This window comes from Artibeus jamaicensis, unplaced genomic scaffold (assembly GCF_021234435.1).
Source record: "Artibeus jamaicensis isolate MK-2021 breed Jamaican fruit bat unplaced genomic scaffold, CSHL_Jam_final contig_1686, whole genome shotgun sequence".
NCBI classification, from domain to species: Eukaryota; Metazoa; Chordata; class Mammalia; order Chiroptera; family Phyllostomidae; genus Artibeus; species Artibeus jamaicensis.
Window position 1 is genome coordinate 177,747 of NW_026521327.1, and position 26,971 is coordinate 204,717.

Consider the following 26,971-nt stretch of genomic DNA (forward strand, 5'->3'; position numbering starts at 1 on the left):
GTGTCGCGCTCAGATTTGATGTCCCTCCCTCTTCCTTTGGAGTTACACCCGCCCACTCCGCTCTGCCCGCCTTCCGAAGGGCTTCTGCGTTGGCATTTATAATGGCCGTGGCCCTCACCCGCGAAGCAGGTGCTCCCGGCACAATGACGTACTCCAAAGAACTCATTTACAGAAGACACACAAAGCAAATTCTATTTCACAGAAATGAGCCCTGTTTCCCACAAGTCCACGGGAGTGCGTGGCGGGGGGGGGGCATGTCAGGAGGAGGTGGTGAACGCCTGCGTCATTTCCCAGCCCCGCCCCCAGGCCCGCCCCCGTACGCAGGGTGTAAACGCGTCTTTCCGCTTCCTTCTCTCTCTTTCTCCGCCATTGTGGTCTGTGCGGTTCGTTCTTCTTCGCCATGGTAAGCGCATCCTTTTCCATCGGCCCGAGGGTGGCTTCCCAAGGGGTGAGGTCTTACGCCAGCTCGCCTGCGCCGTGTTTTGAGGCTAGGTGCGGGGCCCTTTTAGAGGCTTTTTGCAGAGAAGGTCGAGTTTGGTCACCGCTCTAGTCGGTGGGCCTGGCGGGAAGCTAGTGAGCCATGAAGCACCTAGGAAGGAGCGGGCCGCGCTGGCGCCACGAGGTCTGAAAGGGGTGCACTGTATTCCAAGCCGCCGCCCAGGTGGTCAGGCTTCCGCTTCCCTTCGCCCTTTTCTGGGAGCGAACTGTAATTTTCAGGCAGATTAGAGAAGTCGGCGTGGTGGTGGGGGGGCACTGCAGAAATCGTGGCCTGACTGTGGGCCGCCTGCTACAAGTCCCTGGCACCAACAATAGAATGTGGGGTGCTGATTTTCGTAAAGTTTTTTAACTTGGCGACTGGGACCTTAGCACATTATGAGTTTTGGGGACTTTTTAAAGTTTTTTGTTCAGGAACTTGAGCTTCATCCCGTAGAAGCGCCTAAAACAAGGAGTGCTGTGATGTGAACTTACATGCCGTTTGGGCGTTCTTGTAAAATGCCAACTGCGTACAGTCGCTCTTGTGGGTTTTTCCTGTGATGGTTCCCTTAGAAGTTAAAATTCTTTATAGGTTTCCTTAGAAGTTAAAATTCTTTATAGGTTTCTAGGCGTGGAGAGGATTAGTATTTGCTGCTTGATAGTTTGAATAGTTGACAGGAAATTTAATTAACAAATGCTGGGGGAGAGGGGTGTAGTCTTTTACAACGGCTCCTGTTGTTCAAGGGTGTGTTGGGTCGCGTTGGCCAGACTTACTTTAGACCATCATTCGTGCTATTTCTCCAGATTGCACTACAAATGGGCATGGGATGGTTGTGGTTGGATGTACATTATCAGAGTTTTTCATGAAAGCCAGTAGATGCGAAGGGAAATGGGGAAAGTCAGTCTTGGAAAAGCGCCATTTTAAATAGCATTAGGCCCCGAATGGTGTGGCTCAGTGAATTGAGCACCAGCCTGTGAGCCTAAAGGTCACCGGTTCGGTTCCGGTCAGGGCACATACCTGGGTTGCAGCCCAGGTTCCCAGTGTAGGGTGGGTGAGAGGCAACCACATGTTGATGATTCTTTTTTTTCCTCCCTTCCTTTCCCTCTCTTTAAAAATAAAACCTTAAAAAAAATAGCATTAGAATTAGTGTCAAAATGATCGGGTTGTAACAGATCTACTGAATGCAGGGGACGTTGTGTAAATCTTAATTATTTTCACAGTGACGCTAGAATGTGGGTAGTCCTGTTTTACAAAGAAGGGCATTGAGACTGGGTTGCATGTTATACATTATTTGGTTTACTAAGTGCTGTGTTCTTTCTTCAAAACCCAAGTTCCCCAGCTCTTACCATGCCCCCTGTGGTCCTAGGGAAGACAGGAAGGTGCCCTAACCTCAGAGCACAGAGGATCTGGGGTTTGAATCCCAGCTCTGCACTGTAATCCTTTTCTTTGGGGTTAGGTAACATACCTCCACGGCTCTGGTTTATTTATTTGTTCATTTATTTGAACAGTAGGAATTATGGTATCTGCCTCCAGAGCTGTTGCAAGGAACGAAACAAAGGGTGGAAGGGATTTGGCACTTAGAGGGTAGGTTTTGGTGTATATTAAGCATTCAGATGTTTGTTGGGTTGAGGGAATTCTTGCATTTGAATATTTTTAGCAATTTCTGGTATTACTGTGTAAATTGATTGCATATCCTTTCCAGTCTTCTCACAAGACTTTCAGGATCAAGAGGTTCCTGGCCAAGAAACAAAAGCAGAATCGGCCCATTCCTCAGTGGATTCGGATGAAAACTGGTAATAAAATCAGGTAAGGACACCACCCTCCTGTTTTTTGTTTTTAATTTAAGATTGCTTTGGGGGCCTAAATATACAATTATAAGTTATATGCAACCCAGTTTCTCCTGTACTACTATTCGGGAATTCTTGAAATGTGCTTCCTCTGGATTTCTGCATAGCAAAGTTCTGGGTTGTCTTTGGTGTGGGCCAGAACAAAAGATTAAGGGCTGTCTCATTACACATCCCAGCGGGAAAGACCATGATGCTTACCTAATCCATCTTTGAAATGTTTATCTTTTTAAAGATTGGAATATTGTTCTCCACTGCAGAAATAGTTGAATTGATGGCTTTGGAAGAAAGACTTTGCTACAAAGGACCGCCAGTCAAAGTCATCTAGGCCAACTCCAAGGGCTCACAGCCAGTGACAGCCTTGGTGTGTTAAACAGCGACGTGAAAATTGCTACCCACTATATGCCAGTTGTTTGCTACCTTTGGTTTATTGGGTACTAGATGTTAGCTTTTATTTATGCATATTAATGTGTAGGGGATGTCTCGTTACTGGGGAAGCTAGAATTTAAATATTTATTTCTTACAGAAAGGGGAAGGGGGGGAAAGAGGGAGAGAAACATCATTTGGTTGTCCGTTGTACAGCCTGAGCAGGACCAAACCTGCATCCCAGGCATGTGCCCAAACCAGGAATAGAACTGGTGAGCTTTCACTTTGTGGTACAAGGCCCAACCAGCTGAGCCATACCGGTCAGGGCTACAGTTAGAATTTAAAGCACATGGTGTTACCATCCTACGGTACTGAGAAAAAAAAGCATTGAGTCAGTTGCTGAAGTGCTTTGTTTGGCAGTTCAGCCCTGCTACAAGTTTGATGGATTTCTGTTGAGAGCATCAGACATCCATAGTAAAGTCACTCTCCTCCCCCCTTCTCTAATGTAACAACATGAACATCAGTTTCTCTATCCAGTGATGGTGGGACCTGCCTTTATGTTATAGGTTGTTTTAAGGAATGAAAGAAATGTAAGTGAAGCTCAGTGCCTAGCTCAATGGAAGGGGGCCTACAATGATCAATATTAGCCTCTTGTTCTGTGCACTTTGTATTTAACATTGCACACTCTTGGCCCAGGGAATTGGCACAGTAGAATGATTTTTCTATTGTCTTTGCTGTCTTCCAACTTTTAAAATGTATTGAACACAGTCCTGGCCAGGTGGCTCAGTTGATTAGAGCATCATCCCATACACCAAAAAGGTTGTGGGTTTGATCCCTGGTGGGGGCCTGTACAGGAAGTAGCTGATCAGCATTTCTCCTTCCTCTTTAAAAATTGCTAAATATACCCTTGGGTGAAGATAAAAATGTATTGAACCCTGGCTGGTGTAGCTCAGTGGACTGAGTGCCAGCCTGTGGACTGAAAGGTCGTGGTTCGATTCCCAGTCAGGGCACCTTCCTGGGTTGTGGGCCAGGTCCCCAGTAGGGGGTGTGTAAGAGGTAGGCAATCAATGTATCTCACACATAGATGTTTCCCTCTCTCTCCCTCCCCCTCTAAAAATAAAATCTTTTAAAAATGTATTGAAAGCAGGTTGCAATTACAGTGCTTCATTTTGTGGAAATACTGTCATTATCCTGCTGAAAGAAAATCTTGTGTTGATCATTTTTGATTTTGCCTTCATGAGGGTAAAATCACGATGGACTGACATGGACAATTCTGAGGTGGCCTTATCTCTGCAAATCACTTTGGGTGTTGAAGTGACTGAATGTTAATGTATTATAAAAATTATACAGGAACTTTTATATGTATGTGTGACCCATTATGTAGAAATGACTTTTTGATGTAGTTCAGAAAGTAGGGGGATTCAAGATATACATGTCTGCCTGGGTCTGCCCTACAGCTGCTGAATCACAGGTGAGTGAGTGTACACTTGGGGAAGGGAGAGCTTCCCCACTGCTCCCACACCAACCGAGAACCAGTGTGATTTCCTACCGTGGAATCATTTTGAGAGGTAAAAATTTGATTTGACTAGTTCTTAAACATCTAGCAAATCATTTTTTACTCTCCAAAAAGAGCTCCAAAACTTGTTGAAGGAAGGAAAAAGTGGGACCCTTTGCCTTTCAAGGTGTCTGTGGTGCTTAAAGGACGAAGTTTATGCTGAACGAGGAGGGCAGCTAAATTAAGGTCAGACTGTCTTTGTAACTTGCAATTTTCTTCTATGTAGGTACAACTCCAAGAGGAGACATTGGAGAAGAACCAAACTGGGTCTATAAGGAATCGCACATGACATTGGAGAAGAACCAAACTGGTTCTATAAGGAAGGGCACATCAGAGATGTCTCATATTTACGCTCTATTCATGTTGTCTGCCTCTCGAAGTCACTGAAAAGACCACCGCTGTGGGGACAGTTTGGCATTTTATTGGGAATTGGATTATTTTTTTTTCCTTGACATTTTTCCTTCAGTAGTAGGTTGGTTCATTAATAAATGTGAGGCCATTTAAACTTCTGTTGTATTCTGATTTGTGAGTGTTTAATGATACAAATGTTCTCTGGCTACTAAATACCTCAATATGGCTAGTGTGAGTAAGGAACTTTATTTTTGAAAGATTTTATTTCGACAGAGACAGAGGGAGAGGAACATCAATGTGTGGTTGCCTCTTGCATGCTCCCCTACCAGGGACCCAGCCCACAACCCAGGCATGTGCCCTAAATGGGGAATCAACCCAGTGACCCTTAGGTTCACAGGTCAGGCACTTGATCCCACTGAGCCACACCAGCTAGGGCTGGTGTGTGTTTTTTTAATTTATGTAATTATTTGACTGGAATATGTATAAAGTCATACTATAACATGATACTGTTGCAATTTAAATGAAAAGTGGATTTTATTTGCACAGTTTTATTAGTGTATCTCCTGAGTAGTATAATGCCTAACAAATAGGGGTGAAGGGCAGGTAAGCTAGAAGCCGGGTGATTTTTAGTTAACTTGAGATGCCCCCCACATCACTGGGGAATATGGAATGTGTCAACTGAGATGTGCAAAAATGTAACAACACCAAATGTGTAGCCCTGTCTATAAAACACTCCATATCCAGTTAAATCAAGAATTTCCTGGTCTTTTATTAACTTGGTCCTGACAAAGGCATTGAAGTCCTAGGTAAATAACTCTTCAATTTACTGTTCCCTAAACGGAGGAGATGAAGGTAGGCCAGTTACTTTATCGCTGCTGCCAGAGAGTCCCCTTCTAATATTTCATAGAAAAATGCTCTTGTTAAATCACTGATGGCTAGCAGTCTTTTTTTTTTCTTTAATAGTTTCCTAAACAGGACTGAATTCTATCACGCTCATTTCTCCTGAGTGGATGGCCTCATATGAGATTATATGATGACTATTTCTAAAGCATTCTCATGCTGACTTGTTCAGAGGATGTTCTACATAGTAGAGTGTAGAAAAGGGAATGCTTAGGTTAATGTATCTGGTTTATGGCTTCCCACAATAGCCTAACCCCCCTTTTTCTGCTCTGGATGGAAAATCACCCATTTTAGTATGATGATCTCTGGCTTCCTGTAGTATGTGCAGCAGTGGCCCACAGGTTCTGTTCTTAAACCTTTTGCTTTAAACGTTTTTTTTAAGGATAATTTTTTTTTTAGGATTTTTATTTTTAGAGGGCAAGGGAGGGAGAAGGAGAGACAAAAATCAATGTGATTGCCTCTCGAGCGCCCCCTGGTGGTGGTGGGGGGGGGCTGGCCTGCAACCCAGGCATGCTCCCAGACTGGGAATCAACTAGAGAGCCTTTGATTTGTTGTCCAGTGTTCAATCCACTAAGCCACACCAACCAGGGCATGTTCTTCAGGCTTTTAAATCAACTGGTGACAAGGTGTTAAGAGTGTGTTTTTAAAGTGTGGGTTTGTGTAAGCTCCCAGGAACCACATACCTTCAGTCTTAAAAATAATGTTAAATAAGAAACATCCTGCCTAGGTTAAAAATAAGTTAAATTTAAGAATAAAAATAGTGCTGAGCCTTGACTGGTGTGGCTCAGTGGATTGAATGCCAGCCTGCAAACCAAAGGGTCACTGGTTCGATTCCCAGTCAGAGCACATGCCTGGGTTGTGGGCCAGGTCCCCAGTAGAGGGTGTGCTAGAGGCAACCACACTTTCCCTCCTTCCTTCCCCTCAAAATAAATCTAAAAAAAATAGAGCTGAAAAATATGGTGTCATTTGGGAAAATAAGGGAAGGTATTAGATTAAACTGGTGCTCGAAGCTTCTCTGATACTAAATATTTGTCCAGGTATTCATAATTTGCACAGATGCGGTAACGAACTTCTTACAAGAGAAGTACATGGAGGTCTGGAGCTTCTGGAAGATTCTTCTGGTTTTTGTTATATACCACTGAGTTCATTTAGTGACTGATTCAGTGTCTGATGTGAGCCCACGTTCTCTTTGGCGTTGGCAAGTTTTTCTTCCAAGTCATCAATTGTCTTTTCCAGTTTGGCAACTGTTCTTTGCAAGTTGAGCACAGGTCTCAGCCTCGATGAGTTTGCCAGAAAGAAGTTTAATTTCTTCATACTTACTTTCCTTTTCAGAATATTTTCAGAGGCAGCCTCCAGTAACTTGAGGTTGTTAGTGACATTCTTGAGTTCTTCCTCCAGGTAACCATGTTTCAGTGCCAACACCTCAGCACGCTCCTCTGCCCTCTCCAGCTTTTGCCCTTCAGGATGACCGACTTACAAGTTACCTCCTTGTAATTTGCAGTCAGCGGCCTCTGCAATGTGCTTGGCCTCCTTGAGCTGCAGCTTCTGGATGTCCAACTTCTCATTTTTCATGGTCTGGCTTTCTATCACCTTCATTCCTCTTGCTCTCATTGGCAGCCTTTTCTGCTTCCTCTAGCTTTTGCAGGGCTGTGGGCAAGTGGTTCTTGAGCCCTGTCCAACTCCTCAACAAGGTGCATGCGTTGAGAGCTTCCACATCCCCTTCAGCTTTCTCACCCTGCTCCCACTGCTGTCCAATTTTCACTAGGCCCTGTTCATGGTCCTGTGCATCATCCGTCTGCTGCTCCACCACTTCCAGGGACTTGAGGCCAGCCATGGCACAGGGGTGCACACAGCAGGTGCTCAGCTTGGCTAGTCTTGTCTTTGGTGAAAGCTGCAGGAACTGATTTTTTAAAAAATTTTATTTAATTGTAATTACATACCTCCAAGTGTGGCTAGTGGCTTTTATGCCTTCTGTTATAGAAAGTGTGCATGTGTCATCCTGGTGCTTGAGAGTAGCACATTGTTTTAAAATAAATAGCATCTTTATATGCTCTTCCTCAATACAAGTATGAATCACATCACATGAATCAGAGGTTGACAAACTGTTATGCTGCCTGTTTTTGTACGGCCTATGAGCTAAATTTCTGCATTTTTAAATGGTTGAAAAAAGCAAAAGGATATTTTGACACTTAAATCAAAATTGACTGGATATATATGTGCTGAACACTGTTCTAAATTCTGAAGATTAATCTGTTGGTAGACAAATATATCGTATGTTAGGTTAATAATAAAGCCATTATGCAAGCCATAGCAAATGTCTGAAAAAGATGGGAAGCAACAAATGTCCTCATTACCCCTGGAATTAGGGTGAAATTGCACCAAGAGAAAGGGCGGTTTTTTAGGTCTGAATGTCAGCTAAGAGAATGATTTGTTCATTATGTCCTCAGGTCCAGAGGTAATGTAGTAGGTACTTAAGTTTTCCTTGTTTAAATTACTGACATCTGGTTACTCCTAATTTGAACTTGACTTAATAGTATGTAGTAGCATATCTAAGTAGTTCTAAGGCTATGAAATCACAACAGACTGCAGGATTAGGTAAGAGAATTTAGTTATCCGTTAAGAAAGATAATCTGTGGATTGAGCACGGGCCTGCGAACCAGACAATCGCAGTTCGATTCCCAGTCAGGGCACATGCCTGGGTTGCAGGCCGGTTCCCTTCAGGCCAGTTCCCAGCAGGGGATGCATGAAAGGCAACCATACATTGATGTTTCTCTCCCTCTCTCCTTCCCTTCCCCTCTAAAGATAAATAAATAAAATCTTAAAAAAAAAAAAGAAAAAGATAATCTGCAAACACCACTTTTCTCATTAACTTCTTAAATTTTTTATTTACATGTTTTTGTTTTCCAGCAGTGTGATGTATAGAAAATTTTTGAAGGCTTGATTCTTTACTCAAATTATCCTATTAAAGTAAAATTAATTTTTCAATTACAGTTGACATACAGTATTAGTTTCAGCTGTACAACAGTGATTATACATTTTTTTAAGATTTTATTTATCTTTAGAGGGGAAGGGAAGGAGAGAGGGAGAGAAACATCAATGTATGGTTGCCTTTCATGTGTCCCCTGCTGGGAAGTGGCCTGCAGGGAACCGGCCTGCAACCCGGGTATGTGCCCTGACTGGAAATCGAACCGTGATTGTCTGGTTCACAGGCCCACACTCAATCCACTGAGCTACACCAGCCAGGGCTTTGATTATACATTTATATAAGTTACCAAGTGATCACCCTGATAAATCTAGTACCTACCTGACACCATACATAGTTATTACAATATTATTGACTATATTCCCTATGTGGTACTTTATATCCCTGTGACCATTTTGAAGGGACATTTAAAAAATATTTATTTAAAATATATTTTATTGACTATGCCATTACAGTTGTCCCATTTCCCTCCTTCATTCCACTCCACTCTGCACAGCCCTCCCCCACCATCCCCCCTTTAGTTTGTGTCCATATGTCACAAGTTCTTTAGATTCTATATTTCACATACTATTCTTGCCCTCCCCCCCTATTTTCTACCTACTGTCTATGGTATTTATTCTCTGTACCTTCTCCCCCTTCTTCCACTCCCCTGTTGCTAACCCTCCATGTGATCTCCATTTCTATGGTTCCACTCCTGATCTAGCTGTCCTTTTAGTTTGCTTTTGATTTAGCTGTGGTTGTTAACTGTGGGTTTGCTGTCCTTTCACTGTTCATATTTTTATCTTCTTAGATAAGTTCCTTTAACATTTCATATAATAAGGGGTTGGTGATTATGAACTTGAACTTGACCTTAGCTGAAAAGCACTTTATCTGCCCTTCCATTCTAAATGAAAGCTTTGCTGGATAGAGCAATCTTGGTTGTAGGTCCTTGCCTGTCATGACTTGGAATACTTCTTTCCAGGTTCCAGCCCCTTCTTGCCTGTAAGGTCTCTTTTGAAAAATCAGCTGACAGTCTGATGGGAACTCCTTTGTAGGTGACTGTCCCCTTATCTCTTGCTGCTTCTAGAATTCTCTCCTTCATTTTAACCTTGGCTAATGTAATGATGATGTGCCTTGGTGTGTTCCTTCTTGGGTCCAACTTCTTTGGGACTCTGAGCTTCCTGGACTTCCTGGAAGTAAGTCTATGTCCTTTGCCAGATTGGGGAAGTTCTTTATTATTTTTTAAATATTTTATTTATCTTTGGAAGGAGAGAGGGAGAGAAACATCAATGTATGGTTGCCTTTCGTTCGTCCCCTGCTGGGAACTTGCCTGCAGGGAACTGGTCTGCAACCCAGGCATGTGCCCTGACTGGGAATCAAACCGCGATTGTTTGGTTCGCAGGCCTGTGCTCAATCCACTGAGCTACACCAGCCAGGGCAGAAGTTCTTTATTATTAGTTCAAATAAGTTTTCCACTTGTTGCTCTTCCTCTTCCCCTTCTGGTACCCCTGTAATACAGATGTTGGAACATTTAAAGATGTCCTGGAGGTTCCTAAGCCTCTCCTCATTTTTTTGAATTCTTGTTTCTTCATTCTTTTCTGTTTGGTCATTTTTTTCTTCCTTCTGGTCCACTCCATTGATTTGAGTTCCAGTTTCCTTTCCATCACTATTGGTTTCCTGTGCATTTCCCTTCATTTCACTTAGTTTAGCCTTCATTTGTTCCTCTAATTTGTGACTAACATCAACCAGTTCTGTGAGCATCCTGATCACCAGTGTTTTGAACTGTGCATCTGATAGGTTGGCTATCTCTTGGTCGCTTAGAAGTATTGGCTCTGGGGCTTTGAGCTGTTCTTAAGCCATAATGTTTTGGTCTGTTCGCACCTGTTAGGTATGAGGGGCGGAGCCTTAGGTGTTCCCTGGGGTGAGACCACCCAGTTGCTGGGTTTTAATGCTGTATGTGGGGGCGGGGTCAGAGGGGCAATAGCGTCTGTTCTGTTCTCTCAGATTTCAGTCCCCTCTGCTTCTTCCTGCTCGCAAACTGGGCCCTTCTGGTGCTGGTTCCTGGGTGTGTGGGCTTGTGCACCCTCCAGTGCTCTGTGGGTCTCTCCAATGAACTCTCTGTGAGCCTCGGAGCCTCTCCCGGCACCTCGACCCTGAAAGGTTTTCAGTTGGTGCTTTTAGGGTTTAACTCCTGTCACTGGGGCCCTAGCCTGCGTGGTCTGTCTCACTGCTCACTCCTTTGTCTGGTTTATCTGAGGGTGAATGTGTGACCGTGGTCAGCCAGCCACCTTGCACCCTTACTGGGTCCGCCCAGTGCCACTCCACACCTGGGATCTGCCAACCACTGCCTGTGCTGGGTCGGTCAGGCCGATCTTTCCTGCCCAACCCTGCTTGGGCAGCCGCTGACTCCACCCTTCTTACCAGTATGGCTGAACAGTTCATTGTTGTCGGACTTCAGTTCAATTTTCTATGTTTTGGTTGTGTTTTTGTTACTAAAATTTTGTTGTCTTTAAACTTGGTTGTGGGAGGAGGCACAGTGTTTCCATCTATGCCTCCATCTTGGCTGGGAGTAAATTTATTTTTTATTTTAATTTTTTAAAGAGTTTATTTTTAGAGAGAGTGAGAAAAACATCAGTGTGTGGTTGCCTCTCATATGCCCCATGCTAGGGACCTGGCCTGCAACCCAGGCATGTGCCCTGACTGAATCTAACTGTGACTCCTTGGTTCGCAGCCTGTGCACGATCCACTGAGCCACACCAGCCAGGGTTGGGACTTTTTTAAAAATTTTGTTTATTCATTTTAAGAGAAGGGAGAGAGAAAGAGAGCGAAACATCGAATGGCTGCCTCTTGTTTGCCCCAAAATGGGAACCCTGCCCATAACCAGGCATGTGCCCTGGCAGGAAGTTGAACCATCAACCTTGTGGTTTCACAGGCTGCTACTTAATCCACTGAGCAACCCCAGCCAGGGCCTCCTGTGGCTATTTTGTAACTATCAGTTTGTACTTAATCCCTTCAACCTTTTCACCCAACCCTCCCATCCCATCTAGCCACTATCAAAATGTTCTCTTTATCTATGAGTTTGTTTCCGTTTTATTCATTTACTTTTTAGATTCCACATATAAGTGAAATCATGGCTCTTGTCTCTCTCTGACTTATTTTATTCAGCACAATACTCTCTAGGTCTGTCCATGTTGTTGCAGATGGCAAGATTACATTCTTAATGGCTGATTCATACTTCATTGTATGTATGCACCACTTCTTTACCCATTTTTCCATTGATGGACACTCAGAATGTGCTCATGTCTTGACTACTGTTAATAGTGCTGCAGTGAACATATGGGTGTATATGTCTCTCAAATTAGTATTTTGGGTTTCTTTAAATATTTAGAAGTGGTATTGTTGGTTCTTTGTATCTTGTTACAGCCTTTGTTTTAAAGTTTATTTTGTCTGGTATAAGTATTGCTACCCCAGCTTATTTTTGTTTCTGCTTTCCTTTTTCTTCTTTTCTATAATGAGTACATACTGTGTTTTGGCATTTTGAAAGCTGGTTAGAAGTACAAATGGTAAATTTATCATTGTTTCTCACACTTTATTTTATTTTTAAAGATTTTATTCATTCATTTTTAGAGAGAGGGGAAGAGAAAGAGAGAAATAGCAATGCGGTTGCCTCTCATGTACCCGCTACTGGGGACCTGGCTCACAACCCAGACATGTGCCCTGACTGGGAATCGAATCGGCAACCCTTTGCTTCACAGCCTGTGCTCACCAGCCAGGGATGTATTCATTTTCATGCAATATCTCTTTCCATCCCTTTACTTTCAGTCTGTGTGTTTTTGGATCTGGAGTCTCTTGTAGACAGCATATGTGAGGGTCTTGTTTTCTTATCCATTTAGCCACCCTGTATCTTGTTTTAAATTTTATTATTTTAATCCTCACCCAAGGGTATGTTTATTGATTTTAAAGAGAGGGAAAGGAAAAAAAAGAAAAACCTTTTCTTTTTCCTACTTAAGGAAGGCCTGTTAACATTTCATATAATACTCGTTTGATGGTGATAAACTCCTTTAGCTTTACTTGTCTGGGAAGGCCTTTATCTGTTCTTCATGATAGCTTTTCTGGGTATGGTAATCTTGGTTGTAGGTCCTTGCTTTTCATCACTTGGAATACATGCCTGCAAAGTTTCTCTTGAGAAATCAGCTGACAGTCTTTGGGGAGGTCCCTTGTAGGTTCATAATGGCTTTTCTCTTGCCTCTGAGTTTCTCTCATTTGGTACTTTGTGGGCTTCCAGGACTTGTATGTGTATTTCCTTCACCAAGTAAAGGAAGTTTCCATCATTTCAGTGGCGCAGGGTGAGCAGTGTTAACCAGGTTGACAGAGACTCATATATGGCACCTGACTGAGGGCTCTAGGGGAGGGCTCACCAAAGGAATAATGGCCTCTGGCCCTGGCTGGTGTGGCTCAGTGGATTGAGCATGGGCTTGTATGCCTGGGTTGTGGAGTCAGGTCTCCAGCAGGGGGCGTGCGAGAGGCAAACACACTGATGTTTTCACTCCCTCTCTTCCCTTCCCCATCTGTAAAAATAAATACATAAAAATCTTTTTAAAGCCCTGCCTGGTGTGGTTCAGTGGATTAAGCAGCAGCCTGCAAACCAAAAGTTCACTGATTCCCAGTCAGGGCACATGCCTGGATTGCAGGCCAGGTTCCCAGTTGGGGGCATGTAAGAGGCAACCAATCGACATCTCACACTTCATTTCCCCTTCTCTCTCTAAAAAAAAAAAATTTTTTTTAATTAAAAAAAGAACACACACAAAGAATGACCTCTGCTGGGTCTCAGAGCTAGTGAGTCCCAGTGAGTGTGCAGGCCCTTCAGGAGTTACGTCTGGGACTCCAGAAGCTCCAGCCACAGTCCTTCCTGCTTTTCACAGCCAGAATTTATGGGGACTTAATGTTCCCAGCACTGGAACCCTGGGCTGGGACCCCTTGCTCCTGGGGGGGGGTTCTGAAGCTGATATATCCCCAATTTTTAACCACCGCACATGGGTGCGGGACCAGCCCATTTTGCATCTCTACCCCTCCTACCAGTTTCCACATGGCTTTATATCCTTAGTTATTATAGCACTTATGTTCAGTTAAGTTTAGTTGTGATTTTGATGTTGTGGGAGGAGGTGAGTACAGCCTTACCTACTCTGCCATCTTGAATAGGAAGCCTATTAACATCTAAACAGATACTTCAGCCTCACTGTTCAAAGTAGGTTGGGACATCATGGGCCCAGGGAGGCTGAGTCCAGGCTGAGGTCACACACACCTTGAATAGCTAAGATGAGAATTGAAAGAGAAAGTGACATAGGTACCAGTGTTGGTTGGCTGTGAATAAGGGGTTTCTTTTGAGTCTGGGGGTTGGACAATAGCTTCTGGTCCGAGTGGACCTTCAAGCTTGTACAATTACTAGTAATTTCCTCATCCGTGATGGACTAGATCCGTGCTTCCTGAAGGGAGGGATGGGAGCTTAGGATTTATATTTACCCACAAGAAGTGCAGTATAAGGTGTCAGCTTTTGCAAGATAATAGTCAACCCTGTGGTGATTTTCCTTGATGGTCTGTTGAGGAACAGGCAGCAGCAGAGTGGCGGTCAAGAGTTGGCAGATTCAAATCTGTTCTTTATCATTGACCAGCTATAAAACTCTGTTATCTGTAGCATGGGGCCAGTGGGACCTCCCTCAGGGCTGTGAGCATAAAGTGTAGTAATGCACTGAAGCACTTAATTCAGTGCCTAACTAGGAAGGAGAAGAAGAATGGGGAGTGAGCAGGATGAAAGTTTTGGTGTGGATAACTCCCCAGCAGACATGTTCTATATGCTAGATAGAGCTAAAATAAGACACAGGGACCAGAGATAGTGGGGAGGTACATCTTGTGGTGGGAGAAGTCAGGTGGGAGATGGTACTCCCAGTCAGGCCAAATGGGGCTGCTTGTCTGAAGCTGTTGATGGGGGATGTGGCAGGGACAGCAGGGCAGAATGTGACTCTCAGCCTGAACCTAAATGAAACTGTTCTCTTGATCAATTTGAATAATTCAGATTCCAGAAGAACTGATAATACAGATGTTTTGGAGATGTTTTATGAAGACAGATGCATGTAATAGTAATGAGAGAAATGATAGAGAAACACCAAAAAAAAAAACAACAACCCGCAAAACACACCAGCAGAATAGGCAGGCCAGAGTAATTTTCTACAAGAAGCAAAGAAAAAAGTAAAATTTAAAAGTTAACACGCTTCTCCAATAAAAAGCCTCACTACTAGCCCTTGCTGGTGTGGCTCAGTTGGTTGGAGTGTCATCCCATGTACCTGAAGGTTGTGGGTTCAATTCCCGGTCAGGGCACATACCTAGAGTGCGGGTTTGATGCCTGGTTGGGGTACAGACAGGAGACCGGTGATCAATGTTTCTCTCTCTCTAAAAGCAATAAAAAGATACCCTCAAGTGAAGGGGAAAAAAACCCCAAACTCACTACCATCAATACTGGAATTGTAAGCTTTTTAAATAACATACGTATAGAAAATAAAAGTGTATAGCATGAGAAATTTTCACAGGCTGAATTCATTCGTGTCACTACCACCCAGATCAGGGGACAGAGCATGATCAATGTCCCAGAAGTCCCTCCTTGGGTCCCCCTTCCAGTCACCATCACCCCCAAGTATAACTGTCCTAATATCTAACAACATAAACTAGTCTTGCCTGTGTTTGCATTTTATATAAATGGAATAGTAAACTGTGTACTTTTGTGTCTTGCTTCTTTTGCTCACCATCACATCAGATTGACCTGAGTTTCTGTATGCACGATTTGTTTTCTTTGCTGCGTAGTATTCCACTGTGCGAATAAAGCACAATTTATTTCCCCATTTTCTTTTTTAAGATTTTATTTATCTTTAGAGGGGAAGGGAAGGAGAGAGGGAGAGAAATATCAATGTATGGTTGCCTCTTATGTGTCCCCTGCCGGGAACTGGCCTGCAACTCAGGCATGTGCCCTGACTGGGAATCGAACTGTGATACTCTGGTTCTCAGGCCCATGCTCAATCCATTGAGCTACACCAGCCAGGGCTTTCCCCATTTTCCAGTTTATAGGCATTTATAAGTTTTCCAGGTTGAGGCCCTTACGACTAGTGCTGCCGTGAACATCTTTATATATACTGTGTTTTGCCATGTACAATGTGCTCCCACGTTTTTGTGCACATTATACATGGGATTATTATGCCCATGGTATATAATTATACCCATGTATAATGCACATCCTTATTTTTTCCTAATAAATTTGGGCAAAAGCCTTAACTGGTGTGGCTGAGTGGATTGAGTGCCGGCCTGTGAACTGAAAGGTCGTTGGTTCAATTCCCAGTCAGGGCACATGCCTGGGTTGCAGGCAGGGTTCCCAGTGTGAGAGCCAAGTGATTGATGTTTCTCTTTCCCTTCCCCTCTCTAACAATAAATGAATAAAATCTTTAAAAAATAAAATCAATAGACACTGATTTTTATTGAGATTAATGTATGTCTCATACATTGATGTTTCTCTTCCTCTCTTCCTCCCTTTCCCTATCTCTAAAAATAAATAAAATCTCTTAAAAATGAATAAACATATCCTCAGGTGATGGTTTACAAAGAACAGGAAAATTAAACATAACTTTTAGGATTAGAATAGAGCTACTCGGATATGTTGCCTTTTTTTTTTAAAGATTTTATTTATTTACTTATAGAGAGAGGGGAAGGGAGGGAGAAAGAGAGGGAGAGAAACATCAATGTGTGAGAGATACATTGAGTGGCTGCCTCTCTCACACCCACAATGGGGGACCTGGCCCCCAACCCAGGCATGTGCCCTGACCAGAAATTAAATCAGCAACTTTTCAGTTCACAGGCTTGTGCTCAACCAACTGAGCCACACCAGCCACAGCAGTTGCTTGCTTTTTAAAAATGAAAGAAAGGTATCTAATACAAGCCTTCAAAGATGTTTCAGGGTAGGGGGCCACCAGGCTTCAAGAAGGAGAACCAGGGCTTTGGAAGCCATTGAGAAGCCAGACAGGTCTCTCTCTCTCTCTCTCTCTCTCTCTCTCTCTCTCTCTCTCTCTCTCTCTAAGACCTTTTTTACACCTTCTCTCTGCATGTCTGCTTTACTCTTGTCCCTCTTGGCAGACATGCTTCCTCTGCTTCTCTTAGCACAAGGCCAAACATGGCCTCCTGTATCTCACAGGAGGTTAGGTTAGGTGACCAGAGGAAATGGGTAAGAATCTCTGAATCCTAAAAGCATGATCCTGAGAGGGTGAGCCGAAATGGCCTAGTCAAGAATCCAGTCGGCCTCGGCTGAGGGGACAGTGTCCTGTATAATCATGACTGCCTTTTGGGTGAGTTGTGTGGCACCCACAGAAAGCAGTTTGGGCTGAGCAGGCATCCCCAGGAGCACTGTGGAGCTCTGAGCTAGAAACAAGACCTGAGGACCAGTCTCCGGGTCTTTATCTTCTGTTTGCTAGTGTCACCCAGTGCTTTTTACAGACAGGCCTTTATGTTGGGTTTTGTTTATGTTTGCTTTTCTGTGGGTATTTTCAGAGGCTTCCAAGAATACTGAGACATTGGAAAGATAACATGTCAAGTAAACAAGAGAATCCTGAAATAAATCAGGCCTATGAGCTGTGGAATTTGAAAAAACGACATACGCTTTTGACCTAAAACTAAATTCTTGGGTTTGGATTGCAAATACAAGAGTCCAAACTAGAATCAAATGTTCCCTCTTTCCAGAAACTCACGGACAACTCCCACATTCTTCTCTGGAGCCTCTCCTTCTGGAGGGAGCCCTTATAACTGCCTTACACACCGTGGCCCAGAGCCTGTCTCTGTGAGTATTCTCTGAGATGTGTATTTGTTGAGTTCCAAATAACACAGGGCAGAGACAATTTATTGTATTGTCATCTATTCATTATTGTGGTTGTCCTTAAAAACATTTAAAAAATAGCTCTGGCTGGTGTAGCTCAGTGGATTGAGCACAGGCTTGTGAAGCAAAGGGTCGCCGGTTCAATTCCCAGTCAGGGCACATGCCTGAGTTGCAGGCCGGGTCCCCAGTAGGGGACACATGAGAGGCAACCACACATTGATGTTTCTCTCCCACTCTTTCTCCTTCCCTTCCCCTCTGTCTAAAAATAAAATATTTTAAAACTAAATAAATGAAATCTTAAAAAAAATAAAATAACCTATCAAACACCTAAGCCTAAGGGTGAAATTGATTATGTATACATTTTCTTTTTAAAAACTTTAAAATTTTTAAATTATAATTGACATTCAATATTAGTTTCAGGTGTACAACATAGCAGTTAGACATTTATATAACTTACAAAGTGATCCCCTCAATAAATGTAGTACTCACCTGATACCACGTATAGTTATAGGACCTACCTGACACCATACATAGTTATTACAATATTCACTCTATTCCTTATGCTGTACTTTGCATCCCTGTGATTATTTCGTAACTGCTAATTTGTACTTCTTAATCCCTTCACTTTTTGCACTCAGCCCCCCAAACCTCCCATCATGTTGCAACAATCAGTTTATTTTCTGTGTCTATGAGTTCGTTTCTTTTTTGTTTGTTTGTTGTAGTTCTGCATGTAAGTGAAATCAAATGGTATTTGTCTTTTTGTCTGACCTATTTCACTTAGCATAATACCTTCTAGGTCCATCCATGTTGTTGCAAATGGTAAGATTTCATCCATTTTTATGGCTGAGTAATATTCCATTGTAGATATATGTACCACCTCATCTTTATCCAATTGTCTATCAATGGACACTTCACCTTTGTCCATATCTTGGCTACTATAAATAACTCTGCAATGAACATAGGGGTGCATATATTCTTTCCAATCAGTGTTTTGAGTTTCTTCAGATATCTTCCCAGAAGTGGAATTACTGGGTCATCAGGCAATTGCATTTTTAATTTTTAGAGGCATCTCCATACTGTTTTCTACAGTGGCTGCATCAGTCTGTATTCCCACCAACAGTGCATGAAGGATCCCCTTTCTCCACATCCTCTTCAACACTCATTGCTTGTTGATTTATTGCTGAAAGCCATTCTATTGGGTGTGAGATGGTACCTCATTGTGCTTTTGATTCGCATTTCTCTGATAATTAGTGATATTGAGCATCTTTTCATGTGTGTATTGGCCATCTGTATGTCCTCTTTGGAGAAATATCTACTCAGGTCCTCTGCCCATTTTTCAGTAGGATTTGATTTTGTTTTTGTTTTGATGTTAAGTTTTATGAGCTCTGTATATATTTTGGATATTAATACTGCATTGGGTATATCATTGGTGAATATGTTCTCCCATTCAGTAGGTTCTTTTCATTTTGTTGATGGTTTTCTTTGCTGTGCAAACACTAATTTTTTTTCTTTTAGTGATTCCAGAGAGAAGGGAAAAGAGGCAGAAAGAGGAGGAGAAACATCAATGTGAGAAAGGCATCTGTTGGTTGCCTCTTGCACATGCTCAAACTGGAGACCAAACCTGAAACCCAGGCGTGTGCCCTGACTGGGAATCAAACCTGCAAACTTTCTATTTGTGGAATGACACCCAACCAACTGAACCACACCAGCCAGGGCTGAAAAAACTTTTTAGTTTGATGTAGTTCCATTTGATTCTTTTGTTTGTTTGTTTGTTTCCCTTGCCCAAGGAGACATGTCCAAGAAAATATAACTAAGAACAATGTCAAAGAGTTTACTGCATGATTTTTCTTCTAGGGGTTTTAGGGTTTGGCATCTTACATTTAAGTCTTTATCCTATTTTGAGTTTATTCTTGTATATGGGGTAAGAAAGTGATCTACTTTTTTTTTTTGCATGTATCTGTACAGTTTTTCGAACACCATTTATTTAAGAGACTGTCTTTACCCCATTGTATATTGTCTCTTTTTCATAGATTAATTGACCATATAGTCATGAGTTTATTTGTGGACTCTGTATTCTGATCTATTGATCTATCTTTCTGTTTTTTAATGTTTATTTATTTTTATTTTATTTTATTTAAAAAAAATTTTAAATTATTTTTCAAGTACAGTTTTCTGCCTTTTACCCCATCCCAGCCCACCCCCCCAGTGCTCCCCACCTCCCTCCCATTTCCACCCCCCTTAGTTGTTGTCCATGTGTCCTTTATACTAGCTCCTCTAAATCCCTCCCCTTTTCCCCCGAAATTCCCTCCCCTCTTCCCTCTGGTCACCGTCCCCCATTCTCCATTTCGGTGTCTTTGTTTTTATTTTGCTTGCTTGTTTGTTTTGTTGTTTAGCTTCCTGTTAAAGGTGAGATCATCTGGTATTTGTCCCTCAACACCTGGCTTACTTCAGTCAGCTTAATGCTCTCCAGTTCCATCCATGCTGTTGCAAAGGGTAGGAGCTCCTTCTTTCTTTCTGCTGCATAGAATTCCATTGTGTATATGTACCACAATTTTTGGATCCATTCATTTACTGACGGGCACCTAGGTTGTTTCCAGCTCTTGGCTATTGTAAATTGTGCTTCCGTGAACATTGGGGTGCATAGGTTCTTTTTAGAGAGAGGGGAGGGGAGGGGGAAAGGGGGAGAGAAAAATCAATGTGTGGTTGCCTCTTATACACCCTGCACAACCCAGACCTGGGCCCACAACCCAGGCATGTGCCCTGACTGGAAATCGAACCAGCGACCCTTTGGTTGGCAGGCCCTCGCTCAATCCACTGAGCTACACCAGCCAGGGCTATGTGTCTGTTTTTATACCAGTATCGTGTTGCTTTGATTAGTATATAGCTTTGTAGTTCAGTATGATATTAGATAGCATGATACCTCCAACTTTGTTCTTATTTCTCAGGATTGTTTTGGCTATTTGGGGTCTTCTGTATTTCCATATAAATTTTAGGATTATTTGTTCTAGTTCTGTGGAAAATGGCATTGGTATTTTGACAGGGATTGCATTGAATGTGTAGATTGCTTTGAATAGTATGGGCATTTAATGATGTTGACTATTCCTATCCATGAACACAGTATGTGCTTCCACTTATTTGTATCTTCTTCAGTTTCTTTCTCCAGTGTCTTATAATTTCTATAGTACAGGTCTTTTACCTCCTTAGTTAAATTTATTCCTAGGTGTTTTATTGTTTTAAATGTAATTATAAATTAGATGGTTCTCATTTCCCTTTCTGATAGTTTGTTATTGGTATATAAAATACAACTGATTTCTGAATATTAATTTTTTATCCTTCTATTTTCTTGAGTTCATTTATTCTAATAGTTTTTTGGTGGAACCATTAGGATTCTCTATGTATAGTATCAACATATGTATTTTCTTTTTTTTAATTTACTTTTTAAATTTTGAGACAGAGGGGAAGGGAGGGAGAAAGAGAGGGAGAGAAACATCAATGTATGGTTGCCTCTCATGTGCCCCAAACTGGGGACCCCTCCGCAACCCAGGCATGTGCTTCAACTGGGAATCGAACCAGCAACCCTTTGGTTCACAGGCCCATGCTCAATCCACTGAGCCATACCAGCCAGGGCTAGGTTGTTTGACCTTAACACAATCCTCTGTAGGTGCTTTGGTGAATTGCATGGGGGCAGCAGAGTGACATGGAAAGCTCATTGCATGCCTTTCACTTACTGGCTGGGCAAATTTGGGGGAGTTACTTAATCTTCCTGAGTATGTGTGAAATGGGGATTAATAACATTGTGCTACAGACTGGCTGTGACAATTAAATGAGACTATGCATTAAAAGTGCTTGGTCTGTTGTCAGGACTTAGTAACTGACATTTTGAAGAACACCAGAGACAGTATATTTTTTCATCATCTCTTACTGAGTAGCAAACTATCCCAAAACTTAGCAGCTTAAAACAAACATTTTGTTTCCATCACATTTTTGTGGGTCAGGAACTTGGGCAGGCCTTGACTAGGTTTCAGGGACTGGAGGACCCATTCCCAAGATGGCTTCTTCACCCCTGTGCTGGGTACCTTGGTGCTTTCTAGCCTCTTTCCACGTGGCGCCTCATCCTCCAGGGCCTCTCCATGTGACTTGCTTGGGCTTCTCACAGTGTGGTGCTCCCAGGGTAGTCAACTGCTTTCTTGGCAGCTGGCTTGACTGCATGTCCCAAGAGCCAGGAACTGAAAGCTACCAGTTTCTTTTTTTTTCTTTCTTTTTTCCTTGAGGGGCAGAAGCATCAATGTGTGGTTGCCTCTCAAGAGCCCCCTACCAGGGACCTGGCTCACAGCCCAGGCATGTGTGCTGACTGGGAATCTAACCAGTGACCGTTTGGTTCACAGGCCAGCACTCAATCCACTGAGCCACACCAGCCAGGGCACTGCTGCCAGTTTCTTAAAATCTGGGCCCTGAAACTGGCACCAGGACCAGCTCATGGGCATGTTTGACCTGTGCAGTCACACAAGGCCCTGTGCTTACTTTGATGCCCTGATTTTACCATCTTGACAATTTAAAAAAAATTATTAACACCCCTGACTTTTGCAGCTCAGTGGGTTGGGCATCATCTCCCAAAGCAGAATGTCACTGTTCCATTCCTAGTCAGTGCACATGCCTGGATTGTGGTTTGGTCCCCAGTGGGGACACATAGGAGAGGCAACTGAGCAATGTTTCGCTCTCACATTGATGTTTCTCTTCCTCTCTTTCTCCTCACTTCCTCTCTCTCTAAAAATAAATAAATAAATAAATAATTTAAAAAACATTTTTTTAAACAGCCCTGGCTGGTGTGGCTCAGTGGATTGAGCACCAGCCTGAGAACCAAAGGGCCCTTGGTTCAATTCCCAGTCAGAGCATATGCCTGGGTTGCAGGCCATGTCCCCAGTAGGGGGTGCGTGAGAGGCAACCACACAGTGATGTTTCTCTCCCTCTCTTTCTCCTTCTCTTCCTCCCTCTCTAAAAGTAAATACATAAAATCTTTAAAAAAACACTAATTAACAGTATGGTTGGCATATAATAGTACATTAGTTTCAGGTGTACAAAACAGTGATTTGACATTTACATATCTTATGATGTGATCACCATGCTAAGTCTAGTAACTATGTCATTCTACAAAGTTATCAATATTATAGACTATATTCCCTGTGCTGTACACTACATCTTCATGGCTTAAACATATGTAACACTTCACAAATTTGTACATCATCTTTGTGCTGGGACTATGCTAATCTTCTCTGTATAGTACATGTGCTGCTGAAGCATGCATTACCATCTTGAAATTCTTTTTTAAAAAATATTTATTTATTTTTAGAGAGAGGGGAAGGGAAGGAGAAAGAGTGGGAGAGAAACATCAATGTGTGGTTGCCTCTCATGTGTCCCCTACTGGGGACCTGGCCTGCAACCCAGGCATGTGCCCTGACTGGGAATCGAACCGGCGACCTTTTGCTTCACAGGCCCGTGCTCAATCCACTGAGCTACACCAGCCAGGGCACCATCTTGAAATTCTTAATACAGTTTTTGAAGTGCTCTGGCCAGGCAGCTCAGTTGGTCAGAGCATTGTCTGGATACACCAAGGGTGCAGGTTTGATCCCTGGTCAGGGCCCATACAGGAAGCAACCAATGAAAGCATCAATAGGTGGAACAACAAACCAATGTTTCTCTCTTCCTTTCTCTCTCTAAAATCAATACATAAAATTTTAAAATAAAAATTAAAAAATTTTAGGACAGATCTCACCTTTTCAGCTTGGGCTGCAAAGTATATATCTCTTTTGCTGTATCTTAGTGATCTAAGCAGTCACAGAACCCACCTGGATTCAAGGGAAGGGGACATAGATCCCACCTGTAATTCGAAAGAGTATCCAGGAACTTGTGGTCATCTTTAATCCCTCCAGAGAGGTAAAAGAGTACTGGAATCAAGAAATCTGAGGCTAAGTCCCAGTTTTACACAAAGACACATAGAGCATTATCATATGGTATAAGCACAGTGAGAGAGAAGTATTCATAGGGCCCGAGGGAAGTTTTCTGAACTCACATATGTCTAGATAGAGTGAGCCTGCTACTAACAAACCACTTCAGCTTTTAGGATTTCACTTTTCTTCCATTTGAAATGAGGAAGTTGCTTCTAAAATCATGAACCTCTAATGCTACATTTGTAATTCTCTGAATGTGTGTCTGATAAGGTATTCATTAAAAGTGTTTTTCAGGGCTCACCAATGGGAGGAGGGAATGAAACGGAAGGTGAATGAGCTACAAAACAGCAACTACTATTTAATCAGAAAGCCTTGTCTGTGAACGTAAATTCCAGGTCAGCTGCCTCTGACTCCCACTTGTTCATTTCACAAACATCCATTACCGACTACAGGGCCAACCCACAGTGCTGAGCAACGCATGCTGAGTGCAGGGCTGAAGCAGGGAGCCATGTCAACAGGCCCTCATCTTCACGGGCCACAGACTATAGCAGGCAGGCAAACGTGCAGACAGCTGCACTCCTACTGTTGAGTGCTGTGATAAGGAAGACATGGGTCCTTAGGAACCTGCCCTGAACATGCAAGGGGAGGCTGAAGAATAGCAAGCTGAGTCCTGAGGGCTGAATAGGAGTTAGGTCTGGGGTGGTGGGAGTGGAGTACAGCATATGTCATATCCTATGCTGAGGGAAGTGGACTGCAAAAAAGCCCAGTCAAGAGAAATCTGGGAGATTTAGGGAACTGAAAGTCACTCTATGTGCTGGCAGTGCAGAAAGGGAATGTACTGGGGGGCAGGCGGGAGAAGATGCCACACCCCACACCCCACTGGGGACCTGGCCCGCAACCAGGCATATGCCCTGACTGGGAATCTAACCTGAGCCATTTGGGGTTGCAGGACAGCACTCAATCCACTGAGCCACACTAGCCAGGGCCATGGTTGCTTTTTGTATGGGTCAGGGTTCAATCAGAAAAGCAGGGCCAGTGGGAGATATACATTAAGAGATGTGTGGCAAGGAATTGGCTTCTGCGAAGGTGAGGCCAGACTAGGCATATTAGGAATTCATAGGGCAGGCTTTCAGGAAGGTTATACTCAACCTCACAGACGTGGGTGGTCCACAGGTGGGACCGTAGCTTAGCCAAGCTGACGTATCTTTTGTTACTTGTGCTTTTGAAGTCAAATCTATTATTTCATTGCCAGGCAATACCTATTTATTGAGCACCTTCCATGTACCAGGAACTAGTGTTACTGTGGTCAGTAAGACAGACTTGGCCTCTCTCCTCATGGAATTTAAGTCTAACTGGGGCAGGTAAGATATTAATCTACTAATTGTTTGAATAATTTCTCAAGTGTGTTAAGGACTATGAAGAACAGAACGGGTGAGGTGGTAACCTAGCTTGAAGGACAGGGAAGACTTCCCCGAAGAGGTGACATTTATACTGACATCTGGAGGGTAAGTGGTAGTGAGCCAGGCGAAGGGGGTCAAGGAATAGAGGGAAGAGTGTTTCTAGAGAAGGAACACCATGTAAGAATCCCAAAGTTTAGAAGAACGTGGCTCTTTCAAGGAATGCAAGGAGGACTATGTGGCTGTGATAGGGGACTCACAGTTGGAAAATTTTAGTTTAAAGTCAATGGTTATAAGTAGGTAATACATATGTTAAGCTATTGTTTCAGGAACTGCAGATAAGGCCCACCACTCCTGGGAGAGACAGCCGACCTCCTGGGGCACAAGTGGAGATATCTAGGCCCTTGTGTTCCACAGAGAGACAGACGACCACCAGGAACACAGGTAAAGACCACCACCCAGCGCAAGAATACTGCACTTTTTAAATCCAATGAACTTTTCCCTGAATTCCAAACCCCTTACCTACACTTTGTTCTCCTTATAAAAAGGGCCATTTTAAAATGAAATTTAAAGACGGTCAGTTAGGGTGTGAACCCACCGATGTCTCAGGTCACTGGCCATCTGAATAAAGTGCCCATAAAGATTCAATCTGTCTGTGCTTATTGGGTTCGGTATGTGACGGCACAAATGCGGGCTTTTCCAGTTTCAGCTGGAGCAGAGTGAGGAAGGGTGAGCAGGGAAGGGATAGATACTTTGCAGGCCAGGGAAGGGATGAAATAACTTAGGGAGAGAATATAGAGTGAAGAGAAAAGTTTCTGGGAATTCAGCCTGATAAACACCAGGAATGAAAACTGTAGGAGGTCATAGAAGACTAGAGAAGAGAGTTTCAAGGAGGAAAGAGTAGCCGATATTGGCCAGTGAGGCCAAGAACTGAACTAACATAAGGACTGGAATTTGGCAGATGGGAGGTCAGCATGGGAGACCTTTGAGGAGGAATCAATTGCACTGGGATGATGGAGGCAGAAACCAGAATGCATACATAGAGTTGAGGGGTGATTAAGAGGTGAGGAAAGCTCCCTGGCTGGCATAGCTCAGTGGATTGAGCACGGATGGGCCTGTGAACCAAGGGGTTGCCAGTTCGATTCCCAGTCTAGGGCACATGCCCGGGTTGCAGGCCAGGTCCCCAGTAAGGGGCACGTCAGAGGCAACCACACATGGATGTTTCTCTCCCTCTCTTTCTCCCTCCCTTCCCCTCTCTCTAAAAATAAATAAATGAAGTCTTTAAAAAAGAGATGAGGAAAGCCTTGGCCAGTGGCTCAGTTGGTTAGAGTGTCCTCCCAGTATGCCAAGCGCAGGTCTGATGCTCAGTCTGAGCACATACAGTAATCAACCAATGAGTGCATAAATAAGTGGAACAACAAATTGATGTTTCATCTTGACCAGTGTGGCTGAGTGGGTTGGGTGTCATCCCACAGACTGAAATATCGCCAGTTCAATTCCCAGTTTCCTTTCAGGGCACGTGCCTGGGGTGTGGGCCAGGTCCCTGGTTGGGGACTTGAAAGAGGCGACCGATTGCTGTTTTTCTCACACATCCATGTTTCTCTCTCTCTCTCTCTCTCCTTCCCTTCCCCTCTCTAAAAACGAACAAATAAAAGTGATGTTTCCCTCTCTCCCTTCCTCTCTCTAAAATCAATAAAAAACAAAATGTAAAGAGTTGGCCTGTTTGTCACCCAAAAAGCCTGCCTCCTAGTAGGCACTCAATAAATGTTATTGCACTAAACTAAACTAAACTAAACTGAGGGTGAGCTTGAAGATACAGGACAGAGGAGATGGGGCTGAGAGTATGAGTTATATCTTGAAAGGAGACAGGCGTGCTCATTCATTAAAATGAACTGGATAGAGGGAAGACAAAGGTGGACCAAGTGTGGAATGTAGGGCTTGTTGGCTGGAATGGGACAAAGACCTTTCCACAGATAATGGTATCAGGAGACACAGAACTTGTATGCTTTTATTCTCTTCAGAGGATTTCAGGTTTAGCTCTGACTCTAGTTTATGACTTTGTCTGGGAACAATATGTAACCTATTTACTATCTGACATGCACTTTTTAAGTTGCCGCTTTTACCTCTGTGGGCTGAGAATAAGGAAATGCAGCTTGTTACAATCATGTCTAAAGTAAAAGAATGTAGCTTGTGATGAACACTAATCAGCAAAGGAACCAGCATCTCCGGTGAGGAACAGCCACTTATCAGGCTCAGAGAGAAAATAACTTGCAA

General features: G+C 43.2%; 1 protein-coding gene, 1 non-coding gene and 2 pseudogenes across 2 annotated transcripts; 2 read left to right on the forward strand and 2 right to left on the reverse strand.

Annotated features, from left to right (window-relative positions):
• Positions 1–312: 312 nt before the first annotated feature.
• Positions 313–4,749, forward strand: RPL39 (ribosomal protein L39). The gene is made up of 3 exons (XM_037159977.2): positions 313–403; positions 2,178–2,281; positions 4,467–4,749. Exons 1-3 carry the CDS (start codon positions 401–403, stop codon positions 4,513–4,515), a joined length of 156 nt encoding a protein of 51 aa, XP_037015872.1. The 5' UTR covers positions 313–400; the 3' UTR covers positions 4,516–4,749.
• Positions 3,826–3,958, forward strand: LOC119060108 (small nucleolar RNA SNORA69). The gene has a single exon (XR_005084523.1). It is a non-coding gene; the product is annotated as a small nucleolar RNA SNORA69 (small nucleolar RNA).
• Positions 4,750–6,619: 1,870 nt separating the features above from the next.
• Positions 6,620–7,325, reverse strand: LOC119060098 (tropomyosin alpha-4 chain-like; annotated as a pseudogene).
• Positions 7,326–22,562: 15,237 nt separating this feature from the next.
• LOC119060106 (uncharacterized) lies at positions 22,563–22,653 on the reverse strand (annotated as a pseudogene).
• Positions 22,654–26,971: the final 4,318 nt, after the last annotated feature.